The following is a 23,828-nucleotide window of genomic DNA, read 5'->3' as shown; positions in this document are numbered from 1 at the left end:
AATCTTGTGAGCTTGAACGAACGAAGAGCAGAGAGATCTGGAAATCCGAATCAACGGCCACTTTTAGCAGAGCCAGTCTTTCAATCAAAGACTGGAAAGCACCCTGTTTGCATTTTGCCAAATTCAAGTGCAGGCGCAGATGGTCGGACTCACCGGAAGAAATGCGTGGCAACTCTCGCTCTCATGAGTCGATGGAGGATATAAGAGACTCGGAGAAAATCTCCCTCGTTGCTAAGGCACTATCTGGTGGGACGGTGTTGTGTCACATGACCACCTGTTTATTGACCAGTTGCTGGTAACACCAAATAATACTCTTGGCCATTCGATCCAATCCTCTATTTTGCTCCTTCCTGTCACCTTAGATGTCTAATTCGTCGCTTCGGAACTATTCCCAGGTCACCTGGCCCACCCAGCACTTCATTTCACAATTTCACACCCCCTCCCTTATTGGGAAGGCCCACTCACGGCTCACGTAAACCTGCCGCCACAAACCCCTTTTCTCCAAGTTATTTACCTGATCCATCACCCCGAACAAGGCTTTAGATTTTACTGGATTTTCAATCAGAGCCATCTCTCTCCAAGGCCATATTGTGATAAGCCTGTGTTGCGACCATGATCCAAGACATTTGGGGGAGACAGGAAAAACGGGGGAGCTCTAGATGCCGCTACAATCACCGGTGATAAGTGGCATCTTCTATCAAGGCCAGTCAGCTCTTTATTCGCCCACGTATCATGTCTTGTTTGAACGGTATGCATATTCGCTTCGCTTCGCAAACAGCACATGATGGGCACGGACAACTTTCCCACTCGGCTAAGTTGCTTCGGGTTCTCTTGTCTCGGCCCGAGTGGAATGTACTGGCTGTGGATCGGGAACTTGTCGAGCATACCTGCATTTTTGGTGGCCATTTGGTCCAAATTTTTGCGCCTCGGAGATAATACGGGCACAGTGCCGCTTAGCGATGTTGGATGGGGCTCATCGTGGGTGCCGTGCTCAAGCTTATCTGCAAGGCGGGCTTGGTGGGACCCCCCTGCAATTGACTTGTTCATAACCCACTCACAAAAACTAGAAACTTGCAACATCAAAACGAAAATTAGAAATTTCTATCGAGCAGTCAATATGCAAAAGAAATCACGTCAACGTCGAAGCCATCTGAAAGTTATTCCATTGTCATCAAACATGTCATACCCTCATTTATCTAAATGTGTATCGTATAGTCTATATTCGAGATGCGTTCAAATAAAACAAAACTAGACCGCAACGGGCTCTCCGGTTCGGTCCTTGGGTCCAATCCCTCTTCTTCGGACCCCAAAAATTCCAATAATCAACCCCAGCCCCGCAATTCCAATGGAGCAAAGGAGACCAGTAGCATACTCCTGGGGAAGTCCATGTCCTTTCTTGATATCCACATCTTCGGTTGTTGCAGCAGAAATAGCCAGTGCAACACCAGACCCAATTTGGAATGCAGTGTTGAGCTAGTAGATATTTTGTCAGAGAATTGTCAAGCATCCTGGGGAACCGGGTTGGACTCACCATTCCCCCGCACAGGCTTTTGACGTTGACCGGAACACTAGTCAAAATTGTTGTGCTAGTTGTCACAAAAATAAGCGACACGGCAGTGATGCTGATGAGAGATGTCGCAAGGGTATTGACCCAACTGTGAGAGTTAGCATAGCTCCGGGCTTCAAATCTTTGAAACATGGCACTTACAAATCGGTCGAGGATGTCACAGTCAAAGCACTTGGCACAGGGGCCAGCACGGTAAGAACAAGACCACCAACAAGGAGGTATTTCCCATTTATGTACTCAAGGGCCTTGCCAGTTCCCATTGACGCAATGAAGCCAATCACTCCCATAGGCAGAAATCGAATCGCTGTGTCGCCAGCAGAAAGCTTGTCGACTTTCTGCGCGATCAGAACAATATAGTAAATGACATTCTGATAGCTTCCATAGCAAGCTGTAGATAAAATTAATACACTCGTAAGGTTTATTCAAAAGAGTCAACAGTCAACTTACTGAATCCTGCAATCCATAGTCCGGCAAAATTTCGAATCTTCCACAAGGACAGGGGCATGAGTGGGTTTCTGATGTATTTCTCCAGCAACGTGAAGGCTGCTAGGAGTGCAATGGACAAAACCAGAAGCACAATCACAAACGGTGTGCCCCATCCATATACACCTCCACTGGAGAGAACAAACTGAAGCAGAATGAGGCCGGCAGTGGAAAGGATCGCCCCGAGGTAGTCCATCTTCGCTCTTTCCTTGTCAATCGGCGGGTCTTTGGGAAGAACGATCATTCCGAGAGCACATAGCCCTCCGGTGATGATAATTATGATAAAAAAGATGTATCGCCATCCTAGCGAGGAAGTAAGGAAACCACCGAGAATTAGACCTGCACAGAATCCTAGAGTTCCAGATGCGGCATAAATTGAGAGCCCACGGGTTCTGTCGACACCAGTGAAGTAGGAACTAATAATTCCGATAGCAGATGGGACGGTCATTGCGGCACCGATGCCTTGAATTCCTCGGAAAATCGTAAGTTGGATGAAAGATTGGCCAAGCCCGATGGCAAGAGTCCAAACGCTCAGCCAGAACAAGCCGAGACAGAGAATCATTTTCCTTCCGTATCTAGGAAGAGCAAATATCAGCACTGTGAACCATGAGATAGTTTTTAGTCGAGATTTTCTTACCGATCGGACAAGGATCCTGCCAGTAACAAAAAGCCACCAAATGACAGGGTGTATGCGGAGATCATCCATTGTAGATTAGTGCTAGAAACGTCAAATTCTTCTTGAATAGACGCTAGCGCCATGTTAGAGCTTGTCATGAAGACATTGTCGAGAAATTGGGAGCCCGAGGTGACCAGCAAGATCAATGTTCCCCGCCATGTTGCCAAACGACCATATGCCTGCGGGACGCTTTCGAGAGCGAGAGCTTTTTCGTCGTCCGAGGGGAATGATAACTCGGTATCGGGCGAGTCAGCGGCTCTTCCAGAAACAGAGCCATCGACGGATTCGAGAACTTTGGGGAGGTTGTTTCGTGAGCCACCATCTTTTTCGTTCGATGTGGTCTGTTGGACTTGTAGCCGTCTAATCCAGTCGAAGACAGCCATTCGCAGCAGGAGTCGAAGTTGCTTGAAAAAGAAAATTTCTAATTAGAGGCGTACAATTCCTTACATTTATAGGCTCTCGGCTTGTACGCCTTCTGGATTTTCTGGTCTACAGTATGGAGCTACTCCAGTCATAAAAGTGGGTATCGCGACAGTCGGAAAACACCCGCTAAGTGAATCAAAGCAGAGCACGCAATGTAAAAGGATTGTCGGAAGACAATCCAAGTCAACAATTGGATCTTTTTTTACGTGCGGGCAAATAATGATGGATAGAAAACTGCTACATACCGAACTGTGGATAGCTGTGCGCGTTCTGCATGAGAAACCAACCCCTTCCAGCTGAGGCAACCCTTGGGAAGGGGGCTCCGACAAGATAACTGCCACTCGCCGGGACACGTAGGACCAATCAGAGCTCTTTCTCTAACTTTCTTCCAGGGACCGATATCCTGTTCCTATCCTTAGAATGGTATCATGGCAGTGGCAGTCACCTCTGTGGTTCGCTTCCGTGGGTCTTGGTTATCCCCAGCACTCTGTACTCTTTGGGAAATTTGTCATATAGCTTGGGTAGTCAGCTTCATTAAACAATCATTATGGCCAGCCACATGTGTATAGTTCTGTGACCAAGTTTTCAGACTTCAGCCTTCTTCCCCTTCGGTCATCGGTTTGTGGGGCCCCGCTGCTGTAATGCCTGGGTTCCAAAGCTTGGCTGTTATTGAAAAGTGTTTCGTCATACTCGACGCTAGGTAGCCGGGCTCTGGGTGTACTCTGCATACCAACAGTGGGTTCGGATGTTTGCATAGTATCTAAACCAATGAAATCACTTTGAGATCAGTAACTATGGAAGATCGACCCTGTAGATCTCCCGCCTCGAAGTTTACATATGAGCAGCTGCATGGGGATCATATGTACGTCTGATTGGTAATCTCTGGTGGATCTTCGGGTGAACATGCGCCTAAAATTTGCATCCTATAGGGATGATTGCGTGAACCATTCACATGAATGACCCCCTAGGCCAGGGTCTAGACCCAGCTACTCCTATTTCGATACGTACAGGCCTATCGTGGTGCATTTCGATAATATGACTGAAACAATTAACCAGCTCGGTTATTACTATCTCCGCTGTCAATTTGGCTCCAAGTCCTCTTCGTTTATCCAAATTTGACGGTCAGGCAAAAGCCCCTTGATAAGTGTGGGTCCAATCGTTTTTTATCAGGCCGCGCGCTCGAGAATGATCTACTTCATTGTGTTTCCGAATGCTTTACAATTTCCCGGTAAACATTCTTTCCTCGGCGAATTCCCATCCGGATTTGACATTTTTCTCCAGGTACGTAATCATCAGGCTAGTCTGATCAGGATATCGCTACTTGGTTTGCCGGATAGCTTATTCGGACTTCTGCGCTTAGGTATCGGAACCACTCAGAAAGGTCAAACTTGATGGGCACGAATCGAGGATATCAGCGATGCCTAATTATGATTACTCCAGCTCGCTTCTATCTCCATGAGGTACCTTAACGTGATACTCATGCGCTATGATATGTTCAACCATGCAAATTACAGTATCATGATTTTTTTAAGGCCGCATTATGGTCATGTTCCTGGTCATGTGATTGTCGGTAGGTTTTTACTTACCGCAGCTCGATTTGGTTCGAAGTTGGTCAGTGTTTGATTCGACCATCACATTGTGGCTGTAGTGTGATTTTTTCCAGCGATTCGATGTTTTATCAACTGCTGGCACTTTCCTATGGCTCGATATTGCTGCTACGAGAAATAATTTGTAGCAACCTCAACTTCTGAACAGAAAAAAGGGTGTGGCAACACAAGGGAAAGCAGCACCAATATATATATTGAAATTACGACAGAAAGCCATCGCTAAATGATGAGAATACTGCTTGAGCTGCTGGTCAAAATGTTTAGAGCACGAAATTTTCTAAACGCATTACTCCTTTTCGTGTTGATTCACTCTGTTTTGCGACCGCTGGAGTTGTTCGAATGTTGAGTCTCACGAATACTCGTTGTGATCAGAAAAGGCGTATAGTTCGAAATTTATCGAACCACAATATCAACCAGCACCAAGTGGTCGAGCGGTAACTCGACTATCTCATCTTCCTTGGTCTAGTGGTCATGATTTCCGCTTGTCATTAACACCGATAAGCGCGGGAGACCGGGGTTCGATTCCCCGAGGGAGAGATATTTTTTGCCCCCCTCACCTTTTTAAGGATGCCTGCGACGAAACCGTTCGTTCAAGTTTTCATTTTTATTTTTCACACTTTTATTTTTCTGCTGTGGTAGAACGAGAGATCCCATCTTCACTTGCTCCATAAGCACAGACAAATCGGGAGCAATTACCCGATACTGTTTGTATTCCTAGTGTCTGCTTCAAGCACTTAGCCGTCATATCTATGTGTCGGCTTGAAATACCTCCGCATAAGCAAAAACCAGCTCTCAATTACAGCAAGTAAACAAATGCAGGAAGAGGGACTCAGTTATAACAAGACGACCATTTGAAGCCCTAGGTTCTGCCTGTGAGCTGAGTGCTGCCACGAATGACCCAGTCCACTGGAAACCTAACAGGCAGGAGCACCCAGAGATCCGCCCTCTCCAAAGTAAAAGGACTCTCCCTCACTTAGCCACCTCACCCCGCGGCATTCCACATCCAACTCATCTCGCCGCCTCTCGCGCACTCCCCTCACACAACTACGCCCGAAGAACACAGTCATTTTGACACGTCCCGGGGAAATCGCTACCCACAGCGAAGCCAGCCACTATGAAGTTCTGGGTTGGCTGGGCGCTATGGGAGAAAATGACCACGGTATTTTTGGAGATTCTCAACAAGTGATGTGCATTATTGCTGACTTGAACCTATAGGTTCTGGCATTTTCAATCGTGAGACAAGACAAGACCATCACGACTGATTGCACCGCTGACCAGATCTACAGGCACTCGTTCTCTTGTACGCTTTCTGCGCCCTCGAATTGCGAAAGTGGAAGACACGAAGATTCGAAGCCGCAGAAGCACGCCAGAGAGAAGAGGATAATGAGCTTTATCCGATGCTGCAGCAGATGGATGACATACCCTTTGGCATCAGAGCTCTGGAAAGAGAAGTACGGGTCGAAGGCATCTGGTTCTTTGAGCCCAACAATAATCCATTCGAGATCCCTGATCTCCCGGGAGAGTCTACCGAGAGTCGGCCGTTAAGTCCAGCCAGCCGACCAGCATACTTCCTTCCTTCAAGCTCGACATCAGCATCGTCCAAGACACTCGAAGCCGTACCCCCGAATCGTTCGTCCCTCCCGTCATACAAACCGACAATCCACCTCAACGCGGATATCGTTACAGCAAGCCGCTACACATATGAGACTCAGAGGCCCGGCGCTGTTTACTCACCGGCGATGCCATCCAGCCCCCCAGATTCGCCCGGTAGGTTCCAACGCCGTAGCGATATTTCGACTCACAGCGGAAATCGTGCGAGCTTCCACAGCCGAGTCTATCGAACGAGCCATATGTTCGAAAAAAGTCCTCTTGCCAGCCCTCACGGACATCAGGATCAGGAAATAGAGATGGACTCAATGAGTGCTACTACATCTGCACCCAATCTGGGTGAGCAGCACCGAGCGTCTCGGATTACCCGTAAGTCTTTCCCCCCAGGCATGGCATACCCATGGACATCAAACTGGATACCAACTGTCCCCACAGGGTTGATCCGCCGTCGGTCATCCGAAGAGTTCAGACGCAGGATGAGCCAGATCTTCAACGAGAGAATCCACATGAATGTTCCTACCGATCAACTTCAATTCAGCCCGCAGGCACCGGAAAAAAAGCGACGATTTCGACAATCGATACTGGGAACTTTTCGGTCGGAGGGATAATAGAGACTATGGTCTTTCGGTTGCTAAAATCAAGAATCGCTGAAAGAAAATTATTTGACTTGATGTTCAGTTTCCCAGCATACCTTAAGATATGGGATCGAAAATGACGGAACCCAAAGTATTCTACTGAGTTTTAGACTCGGAGCTGGGGAAGTGGGGGTCTAACACTCAACAAGATGCCCAGAATGTATCTTTTACACAATTGCCAATGCAGCAATTACATGAAATTATGAGCCGCATACGTTGTAATTCCCACTGTAAAATGAGCCATGCCGTGAGGTGATGCCTCAAGACACGATTGTTGCCTGGTCTCGATTGGGAAAGAAGTCCACGTGACCGCGCGACAGCCTGGACGCGTCCAGCGCAAAGTGACCCGCCCAAAGACTGCCGATGTTGCCACAAACAAACCGACTTCGAGGACAGTGACTGCCTGTGACTCACACTGCTGATCCTACGCTCAAATCTTCAGTGGAATCCGCGGAGTCCTTTGTTATTTCCGGAAGTGTTCTTCCTGTTCCTGACGCGTGCTTTCGTGTTGACACGCGGTTGTGCACTGAAAACGCCAACGGCCGAGCAAACTCCTGCAGACAACCCTCGAAAAACTACCAACCAATCGAATACAGCGCAACCATGGCATCTGAGATGGAGACCCAAGGCGAACTCGATGAGAATGGACTTCCGGGTCCTGGAGCCCCGACCCCGCTATCCGCGCTGGAAGTGAGTACTTCCCGACATAGTTCGACTTTGGAGGTACATTGGCTAACTATTGCTGTGACACTAGGGAACTGCGGGTCTGACTGCGCGAGATATCAAGTTGTTTGTGGATGCCGGATACTACACCGTCGAATCGGTGGCCTATACGTGCGTGAGCCGTGATGCGAGAACGCCTCTTCCTATATTAGCCAACACTCGAACTGACATGGAGACTGACCTAGTCCGAAACGAGTATTGGAGCAAATCAAGGGCATCTCAGAGCAGAAAGCCACTAAGGTCTTGGTCGAGGGTGAGTGATTTTGTGGCACGGTTATACTGAACCTCAAGACTGACGTTTTTTTGAACAGCGGCGAAGCTTGTCCCCATGGGATTCACAACTGCAACCGAGATGCACGCGCGACGAAGCGAACTAATTTCTATCACGACCGGATCTAAGCGACTCGACACCCTGCTCGGCGGTGGAATCGAAACCGGATCCATCACAGAAATCTTTGGAGAGTTCCGAACGGGAAAGAGTCAAATCTGCCACACCCTTGCTGTTACCTGTCAATTGCCATTTGACATGGGTGGTGGAGAGGGAAAATGTCTCTACATCGATACGGAGGGAACTTTCCGGCCTGTCCGTCTGCTTGCAGTCGCCCAGAGGTTTGGTTTGGTCGGCGAAGAGGTTCTTGATAATGTGGCATATGCTCGTGCCTATAACTCCGATCATCAGCTCCAACTGCTCAACCAGGCATCACAAATGATGTGTGAGACTCGATTCTCACTGCTTGTTGTCGACTCCGCGACCGCATTGTACCGTACGGACTTCAACGGCCGTGGTGAGCTCTCATCAAGACAGACTCACCTAGCAAAGTTCCTGCGCACACTGCAGCGCCTCGCCGACGAATTCGGTATCGCCGTCGTGATCACCAACCAAGTTGTTGCTCAGGTTGACGGTGGACCCAGCGCAATGTTCAACCCTGATCCTAAGAAGCCCATTGGTGGTAACATCATCGCTCATGCCAGTACCACTCGACTCAGCCTGAAGAAGGGCCGAGGTGAGACTCGTGTTTGCAAGATTTATGACAGCCCTTGCCTTCCGGAGAGTGACTGTCTCTTCGCTATCAACGAGGATGGAATTGGCGATCCCAATGAGAAGGATATGGAGAACGACTAAGCCATTGTATGGCTTCCATTTTTTGTTGACACGATTTAGTGACTTACGAGCCTGACCTGACTTCATTACTAGCCTTTTGTATGTACCTACTTGGTCCTCGAGGAGTCAAAAAACGACTGTTGGATATCTTCTTAGCATATATAATACCTGGAAATTTTGTTTTCGTCATGATTTCCCATTGTAGTTAGAGTACCACTGTGTCATAACCAAGAAAACAGAATGCTCGTGGTAGGCCTCATAACAAATATAGTGGCAAAGTGCCCTGGTAAAATCGAGTCCCACAATAAGAAGCCATACGGAAAGCAAACTCACATATCGATCACGTATTGGAGGGATCAGAAGGCTGGCTGACAGTTCCGATGGCCCTACTGTAGAATGTTGTTAGGCAGGCTGGCAGAACCAGACCCGCCCGCGCCAAGACTTTTGTTTTCTCAGAGCTCCAGCTTTCCGCCCTTCAACTCTTTCCGCCTCCAGCCATGGAAGTCTGAGCCCCAACGAGCTGGCTTCTGGTGTGATCATGGCGAAAATCTACAAGGATACCCGAGTGGACCTCCGGCCATTCTCGCCGACCACGGTCGCCAACATCCAGGTGTCGCCCTACGAAAGCGCGTTCCGTCGGCCTCGCTTTTCTATCTCGTCTGCCCCCGACCACGACATCCCAATCGCAAAGGATGAAGACGAATTCGCCAGACGATACCTTGCGACTCAAGGCGCTGTGTACTTTCGCAAGCGCAGAACCTACCCCCGGACGTTCTTATGGAGGGTCGTCAACGATAACAAAGTGCTAGAGATCCAATGCGCGGACCTGGCGAAGAGTGGGACGGAGCATTTCGAATACAATGTCACTCTGCGACTCAATTTCCAAGAGGAAATCCTTCCTTCGAATGTTGCTCTGGCCGATTCGGAGGACCACGAGATCCTCAATGTTTTCGTGATTACCGCCTCCAAGCAGCTACATACCCTGGCGCTTCGTCCCGAATTCTTTCGCAGACCCGGGTCAATCGACGAGAACGTGACCGAATGGTGCAAAACTTGTGTCCCGGCTCCTCTTTCCTTCTCGCATCCTCACAGACTACACGCGAGCAGCCCATTGGAGCTGTTCATCTCTCTCGATAACGGTGCGCTTCTGCGACTGACCCGGAGAGCCAGTGATGATGGTAAGCCCTTGCCAAAAAGTTCCTCGTCAACTGTTGCATGAATTGATTACTGACAAATGAATCTCTCGAATAGGTTCACACTGGACTCCTTTGACCTTCGATGAACGGACGTGGGGGGCCTCCATCCGGGGCCTCGTCAAGTGGAACGCACCCTCCTCGATCAAACACCACGGACGCAACCTTGACCTCAATGCGGCCAATGCCATCGCCACTACATCTGACGAGACATATGTATTCGCTGTTTGCTTGAACCACACCCTGAAGATATGGAACCTTGCGACAAACAAACTCGCAGCTTCGCAAGATCTTCTGGGCCGCCCAATAAACCCCGATACCGTACCGTACACATTGAATCCTGCTGAAATCTCCTTTATCCGAGTATTCAATGCGGAAAGGGCAATGGATGGGGGTCATCGTTTCTACGTGGTCACATACTCTCCGTATGAAGATGGGCGCTTCAAGTTCTGGGCCGTCAAGGGCGGCTTGACCTCAGAGCTCGTCATCGAAGATATTTACGCGGATGATGTGTTTAAACCGGTGGACCCAGATACAACGGGTAATATGTTCTGGAGCATTGCGGACTTCCAAGTCAAGCCCGTGGAGGAAGGAAGGGGAATGGAGTTGTGGGTGTTGTGGAGAAACCACGGCCTGTACCAGCTATACACCCTTCATTTTGATCTTCAAACTTTAGTGTCGGACTGGGATACCAATTGGGTGTCTACGGCATATGAAACACACCGACAGGAATCGATGCCACCTCCTACGCTCGATGATGTTGTGGACCCGACCGAGAAATGGCTTGCATACATCTTGCACCCAAACCGATATCGCCCCGAGGTCCTTGAGACAGCCCTCACTGTTTACCAGGAAGCTCTAAAACCTCTTTCCGCGTCGTCATCAGGGGTTTTGAAGAAAGACGTTGCGCTATCGGAACGCCTTTGCTCCACCATTGCTGCAACTGTCTCTCTGCGCAAGTATGCAGATGATGAGATGGATTACGCCCGTTTCCGAGCCGACACAGATGCCAAATGGCGCCAGTTTTGGCAAGTTGCCGATGACCTCAACAAGCGCAGATTCGAACCGGTCTCCCTCGCGTACGATTCTTACTTCGACATGCCATGGCTGGTTCTCTCGGACTCATGTGCTGTGATTCGCGAATGTAACACCACGGAATTGCTCCTCCATAATTCTGCTTCTCGCCTGAGCGAGGAAGGATCTAAGATTGTGAGCCGCTGGAGCCACCGAAACGTTACTTCTGAGCTTGGAAACCTCTATGCAGAGGCATCTTCCTTGATGAAAATTGCGTCGGATTTCAGGAAGCGGTTTTCTGCCGAGCTCGATGCGGCTTGTCGGGCAGCTCTTGATGCTGAGCTTTTTACCGAACCGTCATCATCGATCACGGACCGCATGGACATCTTCAGAGAACGTTGCGAAATCGCAGACAAAATCTCCAACAAGACCTTTGACGGTCTATGTGCGGTCTTGAATGAGCATTTCGAGGCAGAGGCCTTGCCCAGTGAAGTTTTCGACGCGATTCTTGATACCCTTCCGCTCGGATTCAAGGGAGAAGATTCGAATTTTGTGTCCACCTATTTCGGAAATCGGGTTGGCGTCAGTGGTGCTCTTGAGACAATTACCCAGAACCGCCGGATACTCTATGATCTGTTAGTCCTGGTCATTTTCGTGGACACCGAAATCGAGCAGGAACCACACTCTACCTTCGATGCCGCCAGATTGTTCTCCACGCTCATTGATCTGCTACACGAGTATGAGATGATGTACTGGCTCAGCTCGAACGTCCGAAAATGCCCTGATCGTTCCACCGCAGCTGGTGCAGACCAATCGGTATTTACCCTCCATGACAATAAAACCGGAACCAAGAACCAGCGTACAGCCACAATTCTTGAGGATCTTTTCGTTTCAGACATTCGCCCGCGCCCCTCCCGTTGACCGGCCACAAACCTACACCCTGACATTGGGGATCCGGGATCTCCTGGCTTGGATAACCCGGCAAGGTCAAGTGGCGTACCCCAACGCATTGACTCATATCCAGTGCGACCTCATCGCTAGGAACAACATTGATCTCGCATGGGATTTCCTGCGTTTCCAGCCCAGCACCTCCTGGGCAACCTACGTCAAGGGTCGCCTGTATGTGGCGATGTCAGAATTCGACACAGCTGCCATCTACTTCCGAAAGGCCGCATACCTCCTTTGTAAGTCGCCTGGCCCTGATTGGGCAGAATTTGGAACAAGTACCGGACTGACTGATCTTTCAGCGCACGGAAAAGCGCTGGGTAACCTTCATGAAATGTCAGCCACTCTCCTGGACCTGGTGTCTGTGAATTGCTTCTACAACGGCATTCCCAAGTACTACCAGCACATTCTCTCGATCTTCGAGCGGGCTCGCTCCTTTTCGCATGTCGCAGACTTTGCTGGTCTGGCACTGCAGGCCCTCGACTCTCAAACGTGGGCTAAACAAGACCCGGAATACGACAGCATGCGAACCGATCTGCTTTCACGACTCTTCCACGCATCTCTCAAGACTTGTCAATTCGACCAGGCATACTCCGCACTGGCTCGATACCAGGATCTTGCGCTGCAGAGATCTGCGCTCAGTTCCCTCGTTTCTAATATCCTTTCCGTCTCCGGACCAGGCACTGCCGGTCTTAAGCAGATCCTTCGCTTCCCCGTCTCGCTCCTCCCCAACATCTCTTCCTACATCGACGAGATCCTTGTCACCCTCTCACGGAAGCAAGGCACTTTCTCTTCATGGCTGGACATCGACAAAAAAGATGCCGGTGATTCCCCGGATTACCACCGCATCTTGCAGGCGTACCGCATTGCCCGGAACGACTACCGCGGCGCTGCGGAGATTGCTTATCGGAATGTCCAGCGCTTGCGACAAGGAAGAGATTCCCCGTCCTCCGCAGTTGTCCGCAAGAGCAAGAAAGAAGCCGAAGAAGCCGGTATTCCAGAGGATGACGCCGAAAGCAAGGAGATCCGCCATGAACTGCTGTCTCTGATTAACCTCCTCGCCTCTGTCGACAAGAGCGAGGCGTACATCCTGGTCGAGACCGGTTCGCCCGCGTCCGGTGCAGCCCAGTTCAATCCACGGCGCCGTGGCTCACATGCAGACGAAGACGGCAACGTATTCATGGAAGATGCGGAGGCGAGCACTCCCACCGATTTTAACCGCCGCATGTCCACCGCCAGCAACGGATCATTCACATCCGGGGGTCGTAGAGGAAGCTTCGCCTCGGTGGATAGACGTGCCAGTACTTCCGCCAAGCCAGTCGTCGAAGCTACTCAGGAACGCGTCATCGTCACACTTGAGCACTTGCGACGGGAGTACCAGTCTGAACTCGATCGCGTCAGTCGCATTGAGCGAGGTGACTGGGAATTCGGTCTGCTGGGTGATGAGGAGGACGACGAGTTTGATAACGACGAAACGATGGTTCTGTCTTAGGTGCAAAATAAATCTATGATCTGGATTTGCGATGGCCCTTGAGTGTTCGGAGATGGAAGGGCCATGCTTTTTGTGATTTACTAGAACTTTTCTATTTCCCTTGCGTGTGGATGAAAGTTGATATTGATGGAGTTCAGCCTCATGTTTGAGAAGTTTTCTTATTTGTTGTTTCTTCATGGAGTAGTTCTTCTATGGATGGTGCCAAATAGGATCACATGTGTTTTCTTCTATCAATCTTACATTGCTTTTCTATGAGGCGGCTTTTTTTCACCGAAGTGTTGTAGTCTGCAGGGCATGCCATGTTATCCAGCCGCGTGCGATCACGTGATCCTCATGGGCGTCTAGATAGAATTTATGCTCTAGATGGGTTCGTTTATAAAAAAAGCCAATAGACACCACAATGAATTTGTGAGCAAAATTTAAACCGGAGTGTTTTAGGGTGTGCGCTGTATTCTGTATCGCCCTGTTCACACGGGACGAATTTCGATTGTCAGGATGAAACATTACATTCATGTAATGCAGTGGTCAAGTTTTCGAGATATATCCCGACAAGAACCAAACAGTAATACAATGTCTCATAGAATCTCAAATCGAAGAAACACATGCAATTGCATGTGGTATTTATTTTCAATGATAAATGTCAAATAAAAAGAATACTCAGTTGAGTATTATTATTGGGCATAGAAGTAATAGCAGAACGACGTGAGGATTGGATTTGGGTCTATTTTCCAGAGAGCAAAGACCCGTAGTGACAGACAACTTGACATGAGCCCAATGGTGCAATTTTGAAATTAAAAAACCAAGAATCTACATGAGAGAACGAATGAAATTCTTGTTTGAAATAATGTATTGATTTCAAGATTATTTCCCTTGATCAATATTAAGAGCAGGAATAGACAAAGCCATATATGCCTCTATAAACAACCAACCCCAATTTGCCCAAGTAGATCTCCCATGGAGCTCAAAAATAGTTAAGGAGGGTCATGTAGCAACCAGGCCAGAAAAAACCAAGAGTCAACGAGAGTCAAGAAAAAGCATAAAGATCGTACCATCTGAAGAGAAAAGGTGAAAATACAAAACGCCTGGCAACCAAACTCTGTATGTTGAGGGCAATTTTCGATATGTACCGCAAAGGAAAGACCAAACAAAAATTAGCACGCCAATGGGACGAAGGCTAAAGCTCAATCTGTGCAGTATGATGAAGGCAACTCTGGACAATGAAGGGTAAAGAAAAGGGAAATCATGAAAATGTCTTAGTCCGAGTCCTCGGTCTCCATTGCACTCGAATAGAGCTTGGCAAAGTGCGACTTGGGCTCGGTGAGAAGTGCATACGGCTCGCCCGTTTCAACAATGCGGCCGGCGTCCAGCACGACGACGCGGTCGTAATCGAGGATGGTATCGAGCTTGTGCGCCACCGAGATGATGGTATGGTTGCAGAATTTCTCGCGGATGACGCGTTGCATGATTTCGTCTGTCTTGGTGTCGATGCTGTTTGATTGAGATTAGCAAACGTTCTTTTCTTGGAACTTCGCTTGGCGTTGCTGAGGGATTTGCAAATGATCTGCAAGGGGCAGCCGTGGGGGCGATCGTGTGCGCCGACCAGTCGATCCGAGCGTGATGTGGCGCTCGGATCAAGCCGCATATGCAGGGGATGCTGACATGTACGTCAGGCGCGAAAGAGGAAAAACAAAAAAAGCAAGAAATAAGCGAGAAAAAAGCAAAAAGGAGACGCAACATCAGAGACAGGTGGAGCTAGGTGATATGCGAGGGTTGCAACGTCAGGGGGAAAAGCAATAATTTTGCGGGTACTCACTTGCTGGTTGCCTCGTCGAGGATGAGGATATTGCCTTGGCGAAGAAGCGCGCGGGCAAGACAGAAGAGCTGTTTCTGGCCGTGAGACAAGTAGATCTCGCCGATGTCAGTGTCGAGATCGCCCTTTTCTTCGATGGCAGGGAGGAGTTGGACGCTCCGTAGCGCGCCGAGGATGTCGTGGTCGGTGCAGGAGCCAGTTGGGTCGGCGTTTGTCCGGACGCTGCCCTTGAAGAGTAGCGAGTCTTGTGAGACGCCATTGATGCGAGCGCGGAGATCCCGTCTTGGTAGGCGGGCAAGGTCGACGCCGTCCACCGTGATGGTTCCACTGGTGAGCTCGATCATGCGAAAGATGCTCATAATCATCGACGTTTTGCCACTGTAAAACCATGTTAGATCAGACTGGCCCATACCAGAATACCACCAAGTAAGATGGATGCGGCTTGCATACCTTCCTGTTCGTCCACAGATGCCGACCTTCTCGCCACCTTGAATAGATAGGGACACGTCATTAAGAACTGGCTCAGACGGCCTGAATGAAGTTAGTGAGCATGTAGTTACCGGGGAAATATTGGTCGAGAGTCCATACCTGTATGCAGCAGAGATGGAGTGGAAGTTAACGGCACCACTTGAAGGCCAGTTGGGAGGGATGTCATCATCCTCGCCAGGCTGGTCCTCGGACTCGACATTTAGGGTGAAGTCCTTGACACGAAGGATCGAGCCAATGTGGGTTTCCAGATTGGTCCAGAAGGTGACCATGAGCTTAATGCTCTGGCTGAATTGGATGACGTTCAAGAGTGCGACACCGATAGAACCAGCACCGAGACTGGTTCCACGGAGAATAACGACAAGAACAATCAGAAGAATAGCAATACCGGCGACAATCATATCCAAAGAGAATGTCAACCATCGCTGAATAGCAAACATGAAGTAGAATGGACGCTGAGAATAGTCCAAAAGTTCGATGTTTTTCTTCTCCATGCCATGCTGCCACCCGAAGGCGCGCATGGTTACTAGGCCGTGGAGACAGTCGGTGAAGTGGGAATAGAGAGGAGCTTTAGCCTCAAGATCCAAGAACCGAATCTGGCGGGATGTGCGCAAGTACATCTTCTGAATGAGGAACAAGATACCGAGAACGAATGGGAAAGAGATAGCAGCATATTTGGAGCCAGCGCCAATCAGGGCCATCTGGGCCAGACAGAGGAAAAAGGTAGCGACAGTGTTGATGGCAGCGATTGGAAGTTCCATATCGATGAGTTGCAAGTCCTGACTGAAGCGGTTGAGGATGTTACCGCTATCGGTCGTTGAGAAGAACAGCATTGGGGCACTGAGGACGGTAGACAACAGCTTGCGGTGGAAGTTCTCTCCAGACTTGGGAACCATAGTGATAATCATCTGCCAGCAGCCAACAATGAGGGAAATCATGGCGATGCAGCCGAGCATCACATAGATACCAAGGTAATAGCCGATGTGCTGCTTAGGCTCTACAGTGTCGGAACGGGCCCACCACTTCACCCAGATGCTGGGGAAGGAGATGCAGAAGACGAAACCAGCCATGGCGACCATGAAGACCAATGCGGGAACCCAGCCGATAGCGTTGATGTAGTATGTATAGATGGAGAGGTCACCACCAGTGTCCCGCTGAACCGGCTCGGGAGCGACATCCTCCTTCTCCTTCTCGACGGAATCGATAGTGCTGTAGCTGGGAGAGGCCGAAAAACGCTTGGGCTTGTAGTCCCAGTCCGGGGCACCAAGACCAAAGCTTGCAACATATCCACCAGTCTTGTTCAAGGCGCTGAAGCTTCCTTGCTCGGCGATGCGACCAGAGGGATCGAGAACGACAATGTGATCAGAGTAGGGGAGACGCTTGACAGCAGAAGAAGACACGATGATAGAAGTACCGATTTCACGCAAGAGGCCGAGATCTCCGAACAGACTGTGGAAGATGTGGTTCTCGGTAGTGACGTCCAGACCGCTCAGGGCATCGTCGAGGATGATAATCTTGCGGCGAGCGTACACTGCACGTGCCAGTGCAATGCGTTGACTCTGACCGCCACTCAGCGCAACACCTTTGCTTCCAATGACGCTGCGATCACCCCGCGGGAACTGACCCAGATCTTCCTCCAGAGCACAAGCCTGGATCACCGTGGCGTACCACTTGGGATCATAATCCGACATGGCGACGATACTGTCCTTGATGGTGCCATTCATGTGCCATGGAGTCTGGTCACAGAAAGCCACACTCGCCGAATTCACCTCGACTTTTCCTTCGGTCGCTGGGATCTCTCCGAGAAGCGCTTTCAGAAGAGTTGATTTACCGCAGCCAGAGGGTCCAATCAGCATGGTGAAGCTACCACGAGGCACAGTCAGCGAAATGTCCTTCAGAACAGGCTCCTTTTCAGCATCCCAGGTGAAAGTTCCATTTTGAATAGAGGCGGCATTTGTCGTAGTGCTGGAGGTAGAGCCGCGCTTCAGAGATTCGACGGAGGCGGAGTTGCTGGAGGACAAATCGATGTCGCCCGACTTGGAAAGAAGTTTGGCTTCACCGAGATCTTCCAGGGAAGGAATTTGAGGGGTGTTGCGTCGCAGGTCCGAGTGGTCCTCTTTGTCCAGGAATGCTTGGATACGAGCGAAGGAACCGACAGAGCCAAAGAAAGACATCAGAGCCATCACCAGAGTCAACAGAGGGTCTGACAAAAGAGAGAACAACGAAAGCGAGGTGAAAACTCGCGAAATGGTCAAGCTGTTATCTGAAATAGCGACGTAAACACCGAAGGTGAAGATCGGGGCGAATATGCGAGTCAACCAAGCTTGGTGAACGTTAGGAACGAGGGTCTATCATTTACAATCAGATTCATCGACTTACCGAAACCCATGTTCCACACGAGAAGAGTACGGAACTTCTTGGAGATGTTCAATTCGTCAATTCGGAGGCCATGGACGAAGCTCATGAAGGAGTTCTGCAATCCCAACATCTTGACACCCTTGATGGATCCCAACATGCTCGAGGTCGACGAGATTCGCCGTTCGATCGCCTCGAGCCACTTAGCCTGGCGGGTCACTACGAACGACATCATAATTAGGGAGCCGACCAGCGCAACCAATGCCACGCAAACCGGGACGATACAGGAGATTCCTAGCTGACGCTCCAGCAGGTAGATCGCCAGGGCGATCTCAGCCGAGTTGCCCCAGATCTCGTGCATGGTCTGCCATCCCTGGGTAATTCTCTCAACATCAGCACTCATTAGAGTCAGAGAGTTGGCGGGGTCAGTCTCGTTGAGATTAAGACTGCTGGCCTTTTTGTAGAGCATGGTTACCAGGATGCCGCGGACCATGGTGATACCACGGTACGTATTGTGTTGGTATTGACCCATGGCGACGGCCAGACCGGTATACACCAGAATGTAAGCTCCGATGAGACCGTAGCCCACGTTATTGGTCGCGCTGTTCACGGGCTCGCTGAAGAAATCAAGAGATCGCGTCAGAAGCAGTGGTTGACAGAAGTTGAATGCCACGACGCACGCTCTGGCGGGAACTGCGGCCAGAAGCGGGAGCTTGGTCGCCTTGAACGCCTCGAGCTGAAGAGTGTTGGGAGACTTGGATTTCACTGCATGAGATTAGCAGAGCTTCTGACAGTGTTGCCCTTCAAATTACCTTTGCTCCATTGCTCTTCAAACAGTGCGAGGAGTCTCTCGGAGCTCAATTCCTTGTCGAGGGGAGCCAGATCCTCCACAGAGAGAACGTTGAAGAATCCATTCTTGAACAGAGGGTTCAACCACCAGAATGTTGCCTTGTTGTAGAATCCAGCAGTGGCCTCGGGTGGGTAGCCCTGGTACTCGGTACTCAGGATGCTTCGCTTCTCAATGGCTTCCAACAATGCCAGAACCACTTTGGCACCCACCGCCACGGTCGTTACAATGGCAATGCCATTGTTAAAGCTGTCCACTGATCGGAGCCACAGAGTCCTCGTCTTCGCAATGTCGAAAAGAAGACTACAGAACAAGTAGGCGTTGAGAATGAGAGACGGTTTTACGGAGCGGGTGTGTTCGGCATAGGATAGGACGCTGAGAAACAGCGCCCCGGCGGTCAGAACGGCGTTGGTCGCAATTGAAGCGCGTGTTCGGTCGGCACCAGGCAGAGCCCAGAGTGCGGTTTGGGCGATTTGAAGTCCAATGAAAAATACCCAAGCAGTCTGGAAGAGGGAAAAGTCCTCGGAGTTAGATTGAATCCGGGGTTATGGAATGCGGCGTCACATGCCCAATGGCTCCTAGAAAGGACATTTAGAGTGACTTACCAGCTTGAAGACAAAGAGGGACGAGCCTTCCACCTTGCGCCGCTTTTGCGCAAGCTGCCAAAGACGAAGAGGAACCAGAATTAAGATCAGAGCAATAGGAAGAATACCGAGGATTGTTTCTTCGAAGAGGAGGGAAAAGTCGAATCCTCCGCGACACGAGCCCGCATCAATACGCATCGTATTGTCGAGATCGCGGCACGAAGGCCCTGAAGCGCTCGAAGATGCCATGACTACTCTTCACGTACCATCCACGCCTGCTGGGGAGATGGGTAGGAAGAGAATTTGTCGAGGGGAGCACCACGAGTCGAGTGGTAGCTTGACAGATCAGAGGGAAGAGGGAAGGAAGAGTTCACGACATGAGAAGGCTTTGGAGGAGATGGAGGCGACTTGGGCGGTCTTTTGGTCTAGATCGGATTCATCCAAAATGCGCCATTCAGCTTCTGGGACCCCTCTAGGACGCATCCCTCCGCAGGAGCTTACTACTCTGCATCCAGGAGAACTGCTCTCCTCGGCTCCTATACTGGGTCCTGCAACCGAGTGGGCATCCAATGCAACCCTCTTACAATGTCATTACTGACCATGTCCTATGAGCACATAACAGGGCGACCGTCGTCCCGTCGCTAGCGGCGAACGATGGCACTGCGGGTAATTTTTTTTACTTCTTTCTTCTTTCCATGCGTTCTTCCCTGGTAATCGGTAGTTGAGCTAATCTGAAATTTACTTTTCCGGGCACAAAATTACTTTGGGAACATGTACAATGACCCAATGACTCAATTCAGATCTGGGATGAGCTTGCTCGTCCCCTGCTATTTTTTGGGGACGGAATATTTTGGATTTCCCCCTTGGGGATGTGGGGGACGCAAAGGCGTCAATAGAGCTTTGCCCCTCGAGTCACGGCAGGCTCTAGACAAGTCAATCGCCCGCCCAACACGAGGGAGTCGACCGCCTTGCATGACAGGAACAATTGCAGCCAATATGTGATCTATGATTTGAGGGTCGTAATTTTTCCCCAAAGCCGAGCGCAATAAAACCTGCCGTCATGCGAGGGCCTGCTCCATGGCCGTACGATGGACGCTAAGGTATGACCCTAGCAAATCATCTGGTCGATCCCGCTGACACTAACCTCCTTTTGGGGTTTTTTTGGAGTATTGAGAATTTCTTGTTCATTCTTGACGCGATGAGTGCATTGAATGCATACTGAAACACTGCAGTGGTCTTGGTGAACCTTCCTTGACCGCATAGAACAGAAGCTGAAGTCAGACAGAACGCTGCCCAAGGCCATTCGTTGTCCCGTACAACCAACGACTCGGTGTGGATCGGAATTATGTGTCAGGTGTATCCTCTATGCCGGAACAGCCTCAGCTCGCGTAACTCGCAGATACGATTTGGGGTCGGGCGAGGCTATTTCGGATGTCCTGCTCGTGTAGTGTATACGTTGGCACACACGTACACAATCGCGAGGGCGCGGTGGAGCTAACCCATGGCCATCCGAAGGACTACTGTTGAACTGGACCAACAACTACTCAAAAATGTATCGTGGAATATAGGATTTGCTTGTTTGTGCAAATTTTCATTGCCATATCTGCCTACCCTGCTTGGATGGGCTCCGGTCGGTCCACCCAGCGCCCTCCACCTGCTGTCAAGGTCGGGATTTGCTTTTCTTTTGTTCCCACATCGCGGGCAAGCTGGGGTGAAGCCGGCCGCTAATTTGTTCGCGAGGGATATGGGCCAATCTTGCTGGATTGCTAATCGGCCATGGAGGAACTGCTCTGGCCACCATTTTTGCTCGGACGAGACCGTGGGGCCAAAGTCGAGCTCACGCGCATTTCAATCATGACCAGGATGGCGAGACACCACGCATGCGAGACGGCGTGGAAGGCCTTCCCGTGGCCGCGCCGGGCTGCATGCCCAGGGTCTTGTACCTCACAGGGCAAGAGCCAGACGAGCTACCCAGGCAGTGAGGCGTCTGTCGGTCGACCGGGATGAATCCTGTTTTGTCCATCGACAGCGTGGTTGATGGGTGGCGACGAAGTGGGTCAACTACATGGTACTTTTTACCCCAGAGACAACATCCTTAGTGTGTCTGATGCAAGCGCAGTGGGTAGACAAGGTACCTCTCCTGTCGATGCATTGAGAGAACAATGGAGGAATGCAGTAGATTCCAAATCCTCTGTTATGCACAGCAGGCATTAGATAGTGCAGTCCACTTTATACTAGGATATAATATATGTATGGATATGGAGTCCTGTTGGTTCCCAGTGGCTTGGTCGACATGATATATATCCCTCTCTAGCTGCTGCTCCCCCGATGAGATCGATCTGACGGATCGGATTTGGACCTGTCAAGGCTGGATGCCTAAGGGGATCAGCACCATGGCTTGTTTTCTAGCGTCTTGTTGTGCGCGGGACCTAACTAGTTGCGGGCGCTACGAGCGTAGTGCGTTTCTCATCCTGCTGAGAACTGGACCCGATGGTTACTAACGGCCCCATCCAAGCCATTGAGTGGCTCTGCTGGCTCAGGATTCACCACTAAACCGGGCATCACCGGCAGCCCCCATTTCCCGTTCGCCTATGCGGCCCCTAGTGACTTTAGTTCCCCTTAGTGTCCTTCGTTCTCCTTCGGCGCGTGGCCCTCTTACTGGTCACTGCGGAACTCCACCGAACTTGATCCGACGTTGGTCCAGGCGTTCACCGGCTGTTAAAACAAGATGAGACGGGCGGCACCGTCTGCCGGACAAGGATGTGCAAGCCCTTAGCTTGACGCCATCTGGCCGGTGGGCGAGGTTAAAGCCTCGTTGGACGCTCTCTCTACCAGAACGCGGGTTGTGTGCCCGACGATCTCTACCGTAGCGAAGATAGAATCAAGAAAATAAAAATAACCAAGACAACAACAAAAGGGGAAAAAAAAGAAAAAAAGAAAGGAAAACAAAGTGATAAAACAAAAGAAAACAACCAGGTCGCCACATGGACGGAGAAATACCTGGCGTACGACAGCCCGTCCCCGTTTCCTGCATTCCGGGACAAATGCTACGTGCAAAAGCAATCATACGGAGGGTTCCTCGTAAGCGAGGTTGCGATCGGATGGGATTGTATTTCCGGTGCCTCGATGGGTTGGAGCAGACCAGGGGAACCTCCTTTTCCCCTGCTTCGATGGAAATTAATAGCAATGTTTGGTTGAGATCGCGTTTTCTGACGTGTATCATGAACTCGGGGAGAAGGTGAGTCCCTCGGGGAGCGCAACGGACCTAAGGTACAGTACCTCTGTCGGTCGACGGGGTCCCCCACCAAAGCTGGTGGTCCTACGCCGCGCGAGGTACCAGGTACATGTCCGCGACTTGGACCGATGGACCAGCCATCGCGGTCGTGGGGCTGCAATAGGTCGATCATAGTGGCTGCCCCGCCGGATCGACCCGCGATTATCCCTTGACGCCCTTGCAGAACTCCTTTGGGCACGACAGGGCTGCCAGTGTTGGCGTTGCCGGCGCTAGCGTCGACAAGGGGAGGCTCGCGTTCGACGGCGTTTGGCCTGACCGGCTGTATGTTTCTGCGCCACGAACCCCACAGGTCTCGTCGAGGTACCGAGTACGTCCGAGCTGCCCGCGAAGGGGCTTCGATCTGGGTGTGACTGACCCTTAGGACGAATCGTATCCATTGCCGGGCGTGCCGTTCACCTGTCGCCACTAGCTGGCTACCTTAGCCGCACGAAATACTCCGACCAATGGTGCCTAGCGCCGTTGGGTGCGAAAGGTGGCTGCGTGAGGGATGAGAAGAGAAGAGAGGGAGGAGTTGCGGGTAGATCCAATTCTGGACAGTGCGAGACCGCTGGACGACCAAAAGGGCAGAAAATATACCAAAAATTCCCAATTGAGGCAGCATTCAACCAGACTCGGCGGAAAGATCCATCTGAGGTAAGAAGCTGCGCCGCGTTTTGCCCACCGACTCTTGTACTGCAGCTGGGCGAATTTACTCACACGAGAGGAATGCGAGACAGCTCCACGCGCAGTATGGTCCTGTCGGCATCAGTGCGAGCCTCGGAGCGTCGCGTTCACCTGAGGTTCCTGGACTGCGCGGTAAATCATCCCGCGATCGACCCGTCTCATCGTGAACCTTGCCGATGCTGTTCAGTGCAGGGGTATAGTGTACAATGATGTAGCTGTAGCTCACAGCAATAGGAGAGGTGAGCGGCTGTGGAGCTCGCCATGTGTGCATCGTCGCAGTCGGTGTAACTTGATGACAGTCCCTACCTATGGGAAAGTTC

At 50.6% G+C, this 23,828-nt stretch overlaps 5 protein-coding genes across 5 annotated transcripts; 3 read left to right on the top strand and 2 right to left on the bottom strand.

The window, feature by feature from the left end:
* Positions 1 to 1,248: 1,248 nt before the first annotated feature.
* Positions 1,249 to 3,109, bottom strand: N7532_005895 (major facilitator superfamily-domain-containing protein; the record flags this gene model as incomplete). Its single annotated transcript, XM_056618389.1, has 5 exons — positions 1,249 to 1,473; positions 1,532 to 1,655; positions 1,709 to 1,955; positions 2,015 to 2,625; positions 2,688 to 3,109. The coding sequence occupies 5 exons, from the start codon at positions 3,107 to 3,109 to the stop codon at positions 1,249 to 1,251; spliced, it is 1,629 nt and encodes a 542-aa protein (XP_056474548.1).
* A 2,761-nt stretch (positions 3,110 to 5,870) lies between these two features.
* On the top strand, positions 5,871 to 6,972 carry N7532_005894 (uncharacterized protein; the record flags this gene model as incomplete). The annotated part of the gene is made up of 4 exons (XM_056618388.1): positions 5,871 to 5,915; positions 5,972 to 5,989; positions 6,043 to 6,733; positions 6,800 to 6,972. The coding sequence occupies 4 exons, from the start codon at positions 5,871 to 5,873 to the stop codon at positions 6,970 to 6,972; spliced, it is 927 nt and encodes a 308-aa protein (XP_056474547.1).
* Positions 6,973 to 7,602: 630 nt separating this feature from the next.
* N7532_005893 (recombinase RAD51) lies at positions 7,603 to 8,845 on the top strand (the record flags this gene model as incomplete). Its single annotated transcript, XM_056618387.1, has 4 exons — positions 7,603 to 7,689; positions 7,754 to 7,833; positions 7,908 to 7,975; positions 8,034 to 8,845. The coding sequence occupies 4 exons, from the start codon at positions 7,603 to 7,605 to the stop codon at positions 8,843 to 8,845; spliced, it is 1,047 nt and encodes a 348-aa protein (XP_056474546.1).
* Positions 8,846 to 9,362: 517 nt separating this feature from the next.
* N7532_005892 (nucleoporin Nup120/160) lies at positions 9,363 to 13,468 on the top strand (the record flags this gene model as incomplete). Its single annotated transcript, XM_056618386.1, has 4 exons — positions 9,363 to 10,002; positions 10,076 to 11,847; positions 11,897 to 12,215; positions 12,279 to 13,468. 4 exons carry the CDS (start codon positions 9,363 to 9,365, stop codon positions 13,466 to 13,468), a joined length of 3,921 nt encoding a protein of 1,306 aa, XP_056474545.1.
* Positions 13,469 to 14,721: 1,253 nt separating this feature from the next.
* On the bottom strand, positions 14,722 to 19,799 carry abcB (uncharacterized protein; the record flags this gene model as incomplete). The annotated part of the gene is made up of 7 exons (XM_056618385.1): positions 14,722 to 14,956; positions 15,282 to 15,656; positions 15,729 to 15,809; positions 15,867 to 18,087; positions 18,144 to 18,884; positions 18,932 to 19,487; positions 19,572 to 19,799. 7 exons carry the CDS (start codon positions 19,797 to 19,799, stop codon positions 14,722 to 14,724), a joined length of 4,437 nt encoding a protein of 1,478 aa, XP_056474544.1.
* Between the last annotated feature and the right edge of the window lie 4,029 nt (positions 19,800 to 23,828).

This window comes from Penicillium argentinense (assembly GCF_028826775.1).
Source record: "Penicillium argentinense strain IBT 30761 chromosome Unknown utg000005l_segment0_segment0, whole genome shotgun sequence".
Lineage (NCBI taxonomy): Eukaryota > Fungi > Ascomycota > Eurotiomycetes > Eurotiales > Aspergillaceae > Penicillium > Penicillium argentinense.
The sequence above is the reverse complement of the archived record's forward strand: the minus strand, read 5'-3'. Positions and strand labels throughout refer to the sequence as shown.